At 37.9% G+C, this 13,188-nt stretch overlaps 1 protein-coding gene across 5 annotated transcripts in view; it reads left to right on the top strand.

Annotated features, from left to right (window-relative positions):
• LOC104594261 (sister chromatid cohesion protein PDS5 homolog A) overlaps positions 1-13,188 on the top strand; it is a 115,801-nt gene that overhangs the window by 27,127 nt on the left and 75,486 nt on the right. For 4 of the 5 annotated variants that reach the window (XM_010254481.3, XM_088897418.1, XM_088897445.1 and 1 more), the window contains 10 exons: positions 71-262; positions 490-672; positions 7,509-7,663; positions 7,777-7,903; positions 8,026-8,175; positions 8,271-8,330; positions 8,540-8,676; positions 8,838-8,955; positions 9,113-9,247; positions 9,403-9,602. In XM_010254481.3, coding sequence (XP_010252783.1) covers positions 71-262; positions 490-672; positions 7,509-7,663; positions 7,777-7,903; positions 8,026-8,175; positions 8,271-8,330; positions 8,540-8,676; positions 8,838-8,955; positions 9,113-9,247; positions 9,403-9,602 — 1,457 coding nt within the window. The remainder of the gene's footprint in view (positions 1-70; positions 263-489; positions 673-7,508; positions 7,664-7,776; positions 7,904-8,025; positions 8,176-8,270; positions 8,331-8,539; positions 8,677-8,837; positions 8,956-9,112; positions 9,248-9,402; positions 9,603-13,188) is intronic. The other variant, XM_088897429.1, reaches the window with a different exon arrangement.

The following is a 13,188-nucleotide window of genomic DNA, read 5'->3' as shown; positions in this document are numbered from 1 at the left end:
CTTGAAAATTGAAATGCTAATACTAAATCTTCTGTAAAGTTTTATCACAATTAAATCTCATCAAATGCAGGATGGCGATGCCCCTGAGTCCCTAAAGAAAATTTTTGTTTGCTTCCGGATCATGTCCCACTGCTTTCCTGACCCTACTAAGGCTGAGGAGAATTTTCAGATTCTTGATCAACTGAAAGATGCTAATGTTTGGAAAATTTTGTCAAATTTACTTGATCCTGGCACTAGTTTTCAGCAAGCTTGGACCTCTAGGGTATTTCCTTCATGCTCCTCTATATATTATTGCGATAAAAGCAACAAAACATTGGCATGATTTTTTTGAAAGAAAAAAATAGACATAATTCAAATAGTTTCTTTTCTTTTTAGTTGTATATGAAATTTATTAATCTGGCATGGGCACTTCTGCAGAAAAATAATATGGTTGCTGGCATTGTTTTCTATTAGAATATTCAGATGTTAATGTTTTCTTTGTTAATGTAGGATGAATTGCTTGGGATCCTTGGCGAAAAACACCGACTTTATGATTTTTTGGGAATACTCTCAATGAAGTGCTCTTATCTACTCTTCAACAAGGAGTATGTTAAAGAACTCCTTTCAGAGATTTCTGAACAAAAGTCAGCAGGCAGTACACAACTAATTCGATCATGCATGGATCTACTAGTGGTATAATCATGTCTTTCCCATCCTTTCTGTACTTGTAATATTGCAACCTAAATTTTTATCCTTTAAGGTAGCTCCACTGTTTTTTTCCCTTTACTGCATATTCAAGGTCATTCAGATGCTTCTTAGTTTTTCCTTCAACTTCCTCCTTTTTCTGTAAATGTCTGTCATATTCAGTGTTATGATTCTTGAAATTCTTGTTAAGGCTTATTATTCTGATAATTTCTGCAATTGCTGACTGACTTCACTATTCCTTAATGGAGATTGTCTTCCATCATTCCAATTTGTCTTTTTTCTTGTTTTCCCCTTTGTCTGGCTTATGGAGAGTCTTTTTTCATCCTTACTGTATCATCTCAACAGCTTGATAGAGCTCAACTTAGAATATCATGAGGCAGCTTCTTAAGGTCAGCTGATGGTTAGGTGGGCTAAGTCCATCAATACCATCCATCTCTGGAATTTCTTCCCAATAATGCAGTTCACAAGGTGGATTCATATAGCTTACATCAGCGCCAATGCCTCATCACTCATGTGGGATATAAGCTTGTTTTCCTCAACCACATATCAAGTAGTAGAATGTGTACATCTTTCTTTTTATGAATAAAATTTCTGTTATTTATCAAAAAACTGAATAGAACAATAATGAGACTTTCTTTCAGAGATGGAGAATCTAGACTCCACTTTATAAATTGGATGATGGTGAGCAAAAGGAAGAACCAAGGGGGATAGAGATTTTTTAATTTGGGAGTTGAGAATTCAGTGTTATTGGGTAAATCACGTTAAGAGATTTCTGCTTGACTTGGGGGCCTCTTGATAACAACTGAAAATGCTGTAACTGAAAAACTTATTGCTTCGTCTTTTAGTAAATAAGTTTTTGAGGTCATGGGTTCCTTAATGGCTGAAACTGAAATTGTAGATCACAATATCCTTTAAGATTTTATTATATAATTATTTTAATAACTAGAAGACAAAGCAATAAGCCTTTCAGTTCAGAAATCTCATCCATTAACAAATGGCCCCTTAGACAAACTATGGCATAAGGTGAGTGTCAATATCCATGATACATAGACTAATGGCTAGGATGCTGGTCTAGAAGTTATTAGTAACTTGTCTCCCACTCTCCCCTTGGAAAGCTATTTCTAGCTTGGATTCTCTCTCTCTCTCTCTCTTTTAATGGTTCATTTGGTATCGTATTTGCTTTGGGAAGAAAACCAAGTTTTCGAAAGACCTTTAGGTGGGGGATAATCCTTTGAGAGAAATTTTTCTAACCTTCTCTCTCTACCTATAAAAAATAAAATTATTTCCCACTTTTCCTTATTAGATGTTGGGATTTCTTGGAACTTTGGTTTCAAGAGATGCTTAAGGGATCTTGAAGCTCCTAATGTCACTAGCCAGGCATTCAATTTTCCTTTAGGTTCAGTTTGGAAGGAGTACAATATGTAGAGTGCAAAACCTTGTACTTTGTATGTATTTGTACTGTACATATTTGTATTTGTATTTACACTCTGGTCCACTTTTGTGCCGTTTGGATGGAATGTAAAATAACAACAATAATCGATGTAAACAAGCTCTTAGAAAGACTTTTACATCGAGAATCGATGTGAAATTTACATCGAAAAAAGCGATGTAAAAAACTCTTCGAACTCTCCATCGATGTAAATGTATAACGTCTCTCTTCTCCTTTGAAACTACTCTGTCTCAACCTTGTGGTTTCAATCTTCTTATAGGGGATGCCTCCGACAAGTGTTGCGTAGCGTTAGATCGATTTGACAAGTTTAGCATAAAAGATGTTGAAATGGAAAAGGAAGATGATAAGAAAGAAGAGACCAAGGCTACTAGAATGGAGGAGTGCAAAACCAAGGAAGAAACTTTACCTTTCATGCTGCAGAGATCTGTAAAGCAGCTTCACTTTGGGAGTTGGGAAGAGAAGGAGATTGTGGTGAAGGAAATCAGGAGATTGGCCAGAGAGGATCTGAGGACAAGAAAGTCGCTTGCGGCTCTAGGCGTTATATCGTCGTTGGTGTCCATGCTTGGTTTGGAGGTTTCAGATCATCGGCGATTGGTGGCTCAAGCATTAATTGAGCTAGCTAATGGCACTTACATATAAGTTTCCTTATGACTTACTTCGAATTGAGATTATCAGTTCTCTCTGTTGTTCGCTTTAGTTCACTTGATGATCGGTCTTCTCTGTTGTTCACGCTAGGTTTTACATCATTTTGCCAAACACACAAGAGTGTAAAACGAGCACAAGGCCAATTCGCTTTTTTACACTGACAATGCTGACCGTTGTAATACTCCATCAGTGTAGTTTTGTATTTACACTGCAAACATGTCTCTTGTTTAGTTTGGATACATTCAGACTCAATTAGATCATACCCTCTTTGTTAAGAGGAGAAATACTCTTTTCTTATTGTTTATGTGGATGATATTGTTATTACTGGCAGTGATACACAAGAAGTTAATGATCTCAAGAAGTTTCTTAATTCTGAATTTGAGATCAAAGACTTAGGAGAGTTGAGGTATTTTTTGGGCATTGAAGTTGCTAGATCTAGAAAGGGTATCTTTATTTCCCAGGGGAAGTATGTGCTGGATCTTCTCACTGAGATTGGGAAGGTTGGTGCTAAACCTTCCTCCACCCCTATTGATGTGAATTATAAACTCTCATATGATGATGGAGAACTTTTGACTGACAGGGGAGTGTTTCAGAAATTCTTGAAAACTTCTTTACCTCTGTATGACTTGTCCAGGCATTTCTTATGCTGTGAGTGTAATCAACCAATTCATGCATGTTGTAGAAAGGGTGATATGCTATCTTAAGGGAACTCCCAGGAAGGGTATACTGTTTGCTAAACGTGGTCATATGAAGGTAGAAGCATATAGAAATGCTGATTGGGAAGGTAATATAGATAACAGGAGGTCCATATCAGGCTATTGTGCTATGGTAGTTGAGACTATTGTTTCCTGGAAGTTGGCTGATCTGTTCATAGTCGGGCTATGTTCTAATGCAGTTTTAGCAAGAAAACAAAAGAAAAGAGAGGAGAGAAGAGAAGAGAAGGGAAAGGTGCGGTTGATTTGTGTTTGCTGCCCCCCTCACAATTGGTATTTATATGTTTCTAAAATAAAAGTTAGTACAATGACATAAATACCCCTGCTGCCCAAGAAACACACAAACAACAACAACTAATAAAAAGAAGAGACCTTGCTAATTTACTATAGTATTTCTCCACACAAAAGTCTATCTCTAACTTGTTGTTTGTAACAACTTTGGTTAAGAGGTCAACAAGCTGCATATCGGAGGCAACATAGGGAAGACACTTCTTGAGAAGCAACTCTTTCTCTAATAAAGTGTTGATCCTCCTCAATATGCTTGGTCTTATCATGTTGTATTGAATTATGAGCAATATTAATAGCGGCTTGGTTATCACAATACAATATCAGGGGCTTTTCATATTCAATCTCTTTGTCCTCTTGTAGGGATCTTAGCAATAACACTTTAGCCATGCCATTAGCCATAGATTTGTACTTTGCTTCAACATTGGAGTGGGCAACAACATTTTGTTTCTTATTCCTCCAAGAAATTGGATTATCCTTAACAAGGGCATAATAACTTGAAGTAGATCTCCTATCATCAACACATCCAACCCAATATGCATTAGTATATACCTCTATTTTCATGTGACCGTTATTCTTGAAGAGTATACTTCTACCTGGACACCTCTTCAAGTAGGCAAGATGGGATGTTCTGGGAGACTTCATATACTGACCAACGACATTAACAACATAAGAAATATTAGGACGTGTTAGGTAGAGGTAGAGAAGATTTCCAACCAGCTATTGATACATGCCTTTATCTTCAAGTGGCTTGCATTTATCTTATGATTTGGCTCAATTGGTATGTTTGCTAGTTGAACTCCCAATTTTCCAGTTTCCTCTAGGAGATCAACAACATATTTCCTCTGGGAGATGAAGATACCATGCTTAGACCTGGCCACTTCAATTCCTAGGAAATATCGCAAATCACCCAGATCCTTCATCTCAAACTCCTTACTAAGTAACTTCTTAAGAGAATTAATCTCATCACTGTCATTGCCTGTCACCACAATATTATCAACATATACAACTAGAAGAGTTAAGGCTGAACTTGTTTTCTTGATAAAGAAAGTGTGATCAGATTGAGCCTGTAGACAACCAAATTTCTCCAGGGCAAGTTTGAATTTGTCAAACCATGCCCTTGGAGATTGATTCAAACTATACAAAGCCTTCTTTAGTTGATAGGTTTCTTTCCTATATCTCCACCATAGAAACCCGGAGGCAACTCCATATATACCTCTTCTTGTAGATCACCATTCAAAAAAGCATTTTTAACATCTATCTGGAACGACAACCATGAGAAGTTTGCAGTAAGTGACAACAACACTTTGATAGTGTTCATTTTGGTGACTGGTGCGAAGGTTTCCACATAATCAATACCATAAGTTTGTGTGTATCCCTTAGCAACCAGTTGGGCCTTGTACCTTTCAATTGAACCATCTGCATTGTACTTCATTGTAAATACCCATATGCACCCAATAGGTTTCTTCCCTCTCAGCTAATCCACCAACTCCCAAGTATCATTTTTGATAAGAGTATCCATCTCAACTTTCATTGCTTCCTTCTACTCAGGTACTACTAGGGCTTCTTGTACTGTTCTGGGAATGGGTATAGCAGCAATGGACACCAAAAAAGACTTAAATGAAGGTGAAAGGTGGTCATAAGAAAGAAACTGGGAGATGCAATGGGCGGTTGATGAGGTGTGATGGCGTTTCCTTTTGTGTATTGCAATAGGAAGGTCAGGATCATTTGAGGGAGGCTGAAATTCAGTGGTGGTAGTAGGCATGCCATCTGCAGTAGTTGTGGGTAAAGAGGTTGTAATACCTGGATCTGGTGCCACAGAGGAGACTAGAAATGGCCTGGACTGCTCATTACTGGAACCAACCTGCCTCCGTGTTAATCACACCACCAAAGACTCATAGATATCTAAGGAAGAGGCTTAAAAATGAGTCTGTACAGCAACCAAGTGCCAATTACAGCTCTGAATTAATCTTTCAGCAACCTAGTACCAGTAGAAGTAAACAAGATAGGCTAGAACCCTAGAACTGATCTGTTTCCAGATAAAAACCTTAGAACCAGCCCTAGAGAAAGCCAGAAAATCCAGCCGCTCCTTTCTGAGGAGTCCAACCGCCTTCTACAAGCTGTCGATCTTAGAATGTATTTTCTATCCAGAAAAGTACTGAACGCCACTACAAATGAAGGTTTAACCCCTAAACTTCTATCCAATCCTAAATCTCTAATTCTTCTTGGTTGTTGGTGATCTCCAAGATTACACAGGTCTTGGGCAGCAACAGACTTCTCCAAAAACCTCCAAGAATCAGGCACACCAAACTGAAAACTCCAGCCTTAATTTATCCTCATGTAGTTGGCTAGGAGAAGCCTACATGAGAACCCTAAGATGTCCTAAACTTGGCTCTGATACCAAGTTAGCTGATCTGTTCACAGTCGGACTGTTTTATGATGCAGTTTCAACAAGAAAACAAAAGAAAAAGAGAAAAGAATAGAAGAAAACAGGGAAGAAGAGAAGAGAAGAAAAGAGAAGAAGAATAGGAGAAGAAAGGTGTGGTTGATTTGTGTCTGCCACCCTCTTCACAATTGGTATTTATATGTTTCTAAAATAAAATTCAGTACAATGACATAAATATCCCTGCCACCCAAGAAACACTAACAGCAACTAAAAATTAACAAAAAACTGACAGCGACTAATAAAAAGAAGAGATTCTCCACACTGGAGAAGTAAAAAGAAGTTAGTGGTTGATAGATCTTCAGCTGAAGCCAAGTATAGGGCTATGGTCCATGGGGTTTCTGAGTTATGGCTTAGATCTCTCCTTGATGAAATGGGCATCCCATTTGATAAGCCTCTGATGTTATATTGTGATAATTAGGCTGCTATTAATATTGCCCATAACCCAGTTCAGCATGATAGAGCCAGGCACATTGAGGTAGACACACTTTATACAAGAGAGAGTGGCCTCAGGGGAGTGTGCCTTACTTTCATTGCTTCAGAAGTGCAACTAGCAGATTTTCTAAGGGAGTTTCCAAAGCAAAGCTACAACATTATATAAGCAAGCTGGACATGATTAACATCTATGCTCAGCTTGAGGGGGAGCATAGAGAGATTGGGCTGAATGGGCCTTAGCTTTCTTTGTTTTAAATAGCTTTATTTTGTTTTTTGTTCTGCTGTAGTGGGCCTTCTTTATGAGCCTATTTTATTTCGTTTTGTTTATGCTTAAGTCAGCCACCTAACTAAGGACACTCTTGTAACTTCACACATTTTTTATTTCAGCATATATAAATCAAATGAGAGAGACAAAAGAAGAGAGATCAAACTAGTTTCTTCTCTCTTCTCTTATCTTCCATTCTCTCATCTTCTTCCTAAAGCTTCTGCTGAAAGTCTTCTTTCTTCCTTTCTCCTTCTATTTTTATTTTATTTTCTAAATTATTACAGGTGTGTTCTGCAACTCCTTTCTTCTCACTGCAAAAGGGAGAAGAAACTGGAATTACACTCTTGACCTGAGAGCATGCCCTGTGATTTTAAGGTTTTGATATTTATAATCACAACCAACAGTTATATTTAGGTCCTTGTGGTTCTGCACCAATAAATTTGAACTTGTTTTACAACCGTTTTAATGTAGTAAACACTTGTACTAGTTTGGTTCTTAATTTTATTGCAGTCACGATTTAGCTGTCTCCTGAGGTATGTGCCCATATTTGTAGACACCTTTTCTTAACTTCTTGGTGACAACTTTCAGATTATTGCCCATTTTTCTCCGTTGCTATTAAGTGGGATTGAAGAAGAACTGGTGAATCTTCTTAAAGAGGACAATGGAATAGTTAAAGAAGGTGTTCTGCATGTTCTGGCATGGGCTGGAGGAACCATCCGGGAACAATTATCAATGACTTCTAGGTGCAACCCTAGAAATGTTGAATTTCCAGAAGCTACAATTTTCTCTTTATTTTCTTTTTATTTTTCTTATTTTTTAATGTGGATATGCTTTTTCTGTCTTTGTTATTATGCAGTTCAGTAGACCTTATATTAGAGAGAATATGTTTAGAGGGTAACCGAACAGAGGCCAAGTATGCTGTACATGCCCTAGCAGCAATAACAAAAGATGATGGCCTTAAGTCTCTCTCTGTTCTATACAAGGTTTCCTTGCTCACAACCCTTTTTCATTTAATAGTAGCTGGTTTGGCTCTATTTCATAATTTGCTATTTCTTGGGATGATATTTGTACTTGCATGACCTGATGCATCTTACTGGATTTGTAGAGGCTTGTTGATATGCTAGATGAGAAGACACATCTTCCTGCAATCCTACAGTCTCTGGGATGTATAGCACAGACTGCAATGCCAGTTTTTGAAACTAGGGAGAGTGAAATTTTAGGGTTTATAACAGGCAAAATTCTTGAGTGCAGTAATGTATGCCTTCTGCAATTAACAAGACTTGTTCACGTTATTATAATATTTACAGTGATCATCAATTTTAACTTAAACATTTATCTTTTCTATTCCAGAAGGAAGAGAAAAATACTCAAAGCTGTTGGGACAACAGAAGTGAACTTTGTTCATTGAAGGTTGTCAGGATAGGGAAAATTGTTTCTTAGTTACTAGTCCCTCATAATTATCTGTGGCATAAATAAGTTCTAGTGGTTTTCTTTTAGGGATATATATATATATATATATATATATATATATATACTTGTCATTCGCTAGTCTTTGCTTTTTTCAGTGCATTATCCTGGTGAATTCAAAGGAGGATTTATAATCTCTTGGTGATCCACAGATTTTTGGTATTAAAACATTGGTGAAGAGCTACTTGCCTGTTAAGGATGCTCATTTGCGTCTTGGGATTGAAAATCTCTTGGGAATCCTTAAAAATGTTCTTACTTTTGGAGAAATTTCAGAAGATATAAAATCAAGGTACTCTTGAGAGAATGTCTACACATTAGTATTTTCCAGGATATGAAACTGAAGTGCCTTTGATTTATTGCTTGCTGGTTAGTTAAAAGTATGTCTGATCTTGCCATCTGACTTTTTTTTTGTTTTCTTTTTTTTTGTGTTTTTTGGTTATCTATTTGCAGTCCTGTTGATAAGGCCCATTTGAAGCTTGCTTCAGCAAAAGCAGTCCTACGTTTATCAAAGCACTGGGATCATAAAATACCCATTGATGTTTTTCATTTAACCTTGAAAACGTCAGAGGTTGAAGCTTCCCTTTCTGAAGCTTGTGTTCAGATAGTATTTTAAGTAGCACTATTTGTTAAGGTTATTCTTGATGATAGATTTGATTGTTACCTTCAACAAAGAGCAGCTTAACATTCATAGTTATTTATGTGTTGCTTGCTTTCATGTCTCACAGGTTCTCTACCCTCAAGTTAAGAAACTTTTCCTTGGAAAAGTACATCAGTATATAAAGGATCGACTTCTTGATGCAAAGTATGCTTGTGCATTTTTGTTAAATTTAACTGGATCTCAGGGGCCAGACATTAAAGAGGTTAACATTCATATTGTTTATAATGCATGCCAAATTATTCTTAATGTTTCTCTTTCTATTTTATTTCATATTATTATATTACTTATTCCATCTGGTGGAATGTGGGGGAGTCTCTTGTTGTTTGTCTCTTTTCTTATCCTTATTTGGTTTGACAGGACAAACATAATCTAGTTGAAGTTATTCAGACGTGCCACCAAGCAAGAGCACGCCAGCTTTCCATGCAATGTGATGCAAATCTGTTGTTGACATATCCGGAATACATACTTCCATACCTAGTTCATGCTCTTGCACATGACTCTTCATGTCCTAACATTGATGATTGTACAGATGTTAAAGTATTTGAACCAATATTCCGGTACAACGGCTATCTTCATTTACTTCTTTTTGTAGTATTGCATGAAACATAGTTGTGATTGACAAAGACATGAGCTCTCTAATTTGAAATTAGCACCATCCTTTATTTCTTAGTTACATTTATGCAATTCAGATGTTTTGTTCTTCTGTTCACGCACATTTTTTTTTTCATTGGCATCAAATATTGCATATAGACATATGGAGTGAGATCACATAGGTATGTTTTACCATCATTATTCGAGCTGTAAGAATAGTTCAGTCAAACTAGTTTCAGAGATAGAGAAGAGAGAAAAAGAGAGAAGGAGAAGAAGAAGAAGAGAGGAGAAAGAAGTGTCGAACTGAGAAGTCAAAAGGACTCTCCCAGCTGACCATATATTTATATATCAAAAGCAATGTACAAAGTGAAATATGCCCCTACTTAAGTATGGGACATGTAATTAACATAATACTTAAACAGAAAAGACTGAAATGCCCTTCCTTAGCTGACTCTAACACTCCACCTCAAGCTGGAGAATATATGTCATATAGTTCCAGCTTGTTACATATATAGCTCACTCTTCCCAAACTCAACCCTTTTGTGAACAGATCTGCCCACTGATCACCTATTCTCACATGCTCTGTACTTATGACACCATTAAGGACTTTTTCCCTTACAAAATGGCAATCTACCTCTATGTGCTTAGTTCTCTCATGAAAAACTGGATTGGATGAGATGTGAATTGCAGCTTGGTTGTCATAGTATAGCTTCATGAGTTTGCTTATTGAAAACCCGACTTCTTAAAAAGATTTTTCAACCACACTAGTTCACATGTAGTGTGTGCCATGGCCCTGTATTATGCTTCTGCACTACTACTTGCTACAACAGTCTACTTCTTGCTCTTCCATGTCACTATATTTCCTCCAAGAAAGGTGCAATAACCTGTGGTGGATTTCCTGTCCGATACTGAGCCTGCCCAATATGCGTTTGTATAACCAATTATTTCAAGACTACCTCCTGGCTTGTACAGTAACCCACGGCTTGGTGCCCCCTTCAAATACCGCACAATTCTAAGAACTGCGTCTAGTGAGGAACTCAGGGGCTTTGCATAAATTGGATTACCACACTGACAACAAATGAGATATCAGGTCTAGTGATAGTTAGGTAATTCAGTTTTCCCACTAGCCTTCTATTACCTTCCGGGATCATCAAATAATTCTATATCACTGCCCAACTTCACATTCAATTCCATGGGAGTTTCAGATGGTTTAGCACCTAATAGTCCTGTTTCTTCCAATAGGTCAAGAACATATTTCCTCTGATATAGGTTTATGCCTTGCTTCGATTTAGCAACTTCTATACCCAAGAAATATTTTAACTTCCCAAGGTCTTGTATCTGAAAGTGATCTTGTAGAAAGACCTTCAGTCTATCAATCCCAAGTCTATCACTGCCAGCGATGACTATGTCATCCACATAAACTACTAGCAAGATCTTCCCGGCTTTAGAGCCATAGCTAAATATTGAGTGGTCAACTTGACATTGTCTCATTATCACTACTTCACTAAATTTTCCAAACCAAGCACGGGGAGTTTGTTTGAGCCCATAGATTGCCTTCTTGAGCTTACACACCTTACCATCCTCCCCTTGAGGAGCAAACCCTGGTGGTTGCTCCATGTACACTTCCTCTAGAAGATCACCATGGAGGAAGGGATTTTTAATATCGAGCTGAAACAGAGGCCAATCATTCATGACTGCTAAGGAAATCAACACACGTACTGAGCCAATCTTAGCAATAGGGGAAAAGGTTTCCACATAATCTACACCATAAAGTTGAGAATACCCTTTTGCATCTAAACAAGCTTTTAACCATTTCACTCTCCCATTTGGTAGATATTTAACAGTATACACCCATTTACAATCAACAACATGCTTACCTGGGGGAAGATTGGTGAGTTCCCACGTATGATTGTGATTAAGGGTAGAGAGTTCCTCTTCAATAGCTTTATGACACCTTGGCATGGTAAGAGCCTCCTGAACATCCTTAGGTGTAGATACAGAGGATAACAGAGAAACAAACTCGTGATGGGAAGCAGAAAGGTGAGAGATAACATAATTGGATATGGGGTGCAGAGTGCAACTACGTTTACCTTTTTGCAATGCAATAGGAAGGTCGAGGTTAGAAGGCAACTCGGGTATGGAAGAAACTGGATCTGCAGATAAAGTAGAAGCTGGAGGAGGTGCTGGTCTCTGTCGGTGAGTATACACTTGACGGATTAGTGGCCTTTCAGTAAGTTCTTGCATTAGGGGAGGTGGAGACTTAGTCAATGGGAACAACAGGAGTGGGATTATCAACTGGAAGAGGAAGAGGAACCTCTTTGGGAGAAGGAGAAATATCAGGACTTGAGAAGTACGACACTGACTCAAAGAATATAACATTAGGACAGACAAACGATTTCCGAGTAATGGGATTGTAGCATTTATATCCTTTCTGAGTCCTAGAGTAGCCAAGGAAGATACACTTAATAGAGCGTGCATCCAACTTGTCTAGACCAAGACCAAGATTCTGAACAAAACACACACACCCGAAGATCCTGGGAGTCAAGGGATATGGAGACAAAGTGGGAAACAAGATAGAGATCGGAGAACGACCATCAAGAATGAACGAGGGCATGCAATTAATGAGAAAATAGGCAGTAAGCATTGCATCATTCCAAAAACGTTTAGGAACATTCATATGATGAAGAAGAGACCGAGCTGTTTCAAGTAGATGTCGGTTCTTCCTCTCAGCCACCCCATTTTGTTGAGGAGTGTTTGCACAGGATGTCTGATGAATAATGCCATGTTGTTCCAAATACTACTGAAATGAAGTAACAAAATACTCTTTGCCATTGTCTGAACGGAGAATTTTAATTGAAACACCAAATTGTGTACACACTTTAGCATGAAACTTTTGGAAAATGGAAAATAATTCACTCCTTTCTTTCATTAAATAAATCCATGTCATTCTTGAACAGTCATCAACAAAAATAACAAAATACCTGTAACCATTATAAGACTCAATTCTAATTAGACCCCAAATATCTAAATGAACCAAAACAAAAGGACTCAACATGCGCCTATCAACTTTAGGATTGAGGGAAACCCGGTGGTGTTTCCCATACTGACACGACTCACATTGCAAGGAAGACAAGCGACTCAATGACGAAACAAATAGCTTGAGAGCTTTAAGAGATGGATGGCCTAGTCTACAGTGCCACTGGAGAGGAGTCAAAGAAGTTTAAAGTGCAACTGTAGAACCACCACCGTCAAGGTAATACAATCCACCAGCTTCATGCCCTCCACCAATCTTCCTCCCCGTCTTGAGATCCTGAAAAGCACAAGAAGAAGGGTAAAACGTAATGGAACATTTGAGTGATTTGGTTAGTTTACTAACAGACATAAGATTAAAAGGAAACTTGGGTACATATAAAACAGAAGACAAAGAAAGAGATGCAGTATCAACATTACCGACACCATAAATGGGGGAAGTAGAACCATTGGTTAGGGTAACATTATGTAATGTGGAGGTCGGAGAAAGAGAGGAAAACACACCTGGAGTCCCAGTCATGT

The sequence above is a fragment of the Nelumbo nucifera genome, chromosome 1 (genome assembly GCF_055504915.1).
Source record: "Nelumbo nucifera cultivar China Antique chromosome 1, China Antique-T2T, whole genome shotgun sequence".
Taxonomy (NCBI): Eukaryota; Viridiplantae; Streptophyta; class Magnoliopsida; order Proteales; family Nelumbonaceae; genus Nelumbo; species Nelumbo nucifera.
This window is presented reverse-complemented; position numbering and strand designations above follow the sequence as displayed.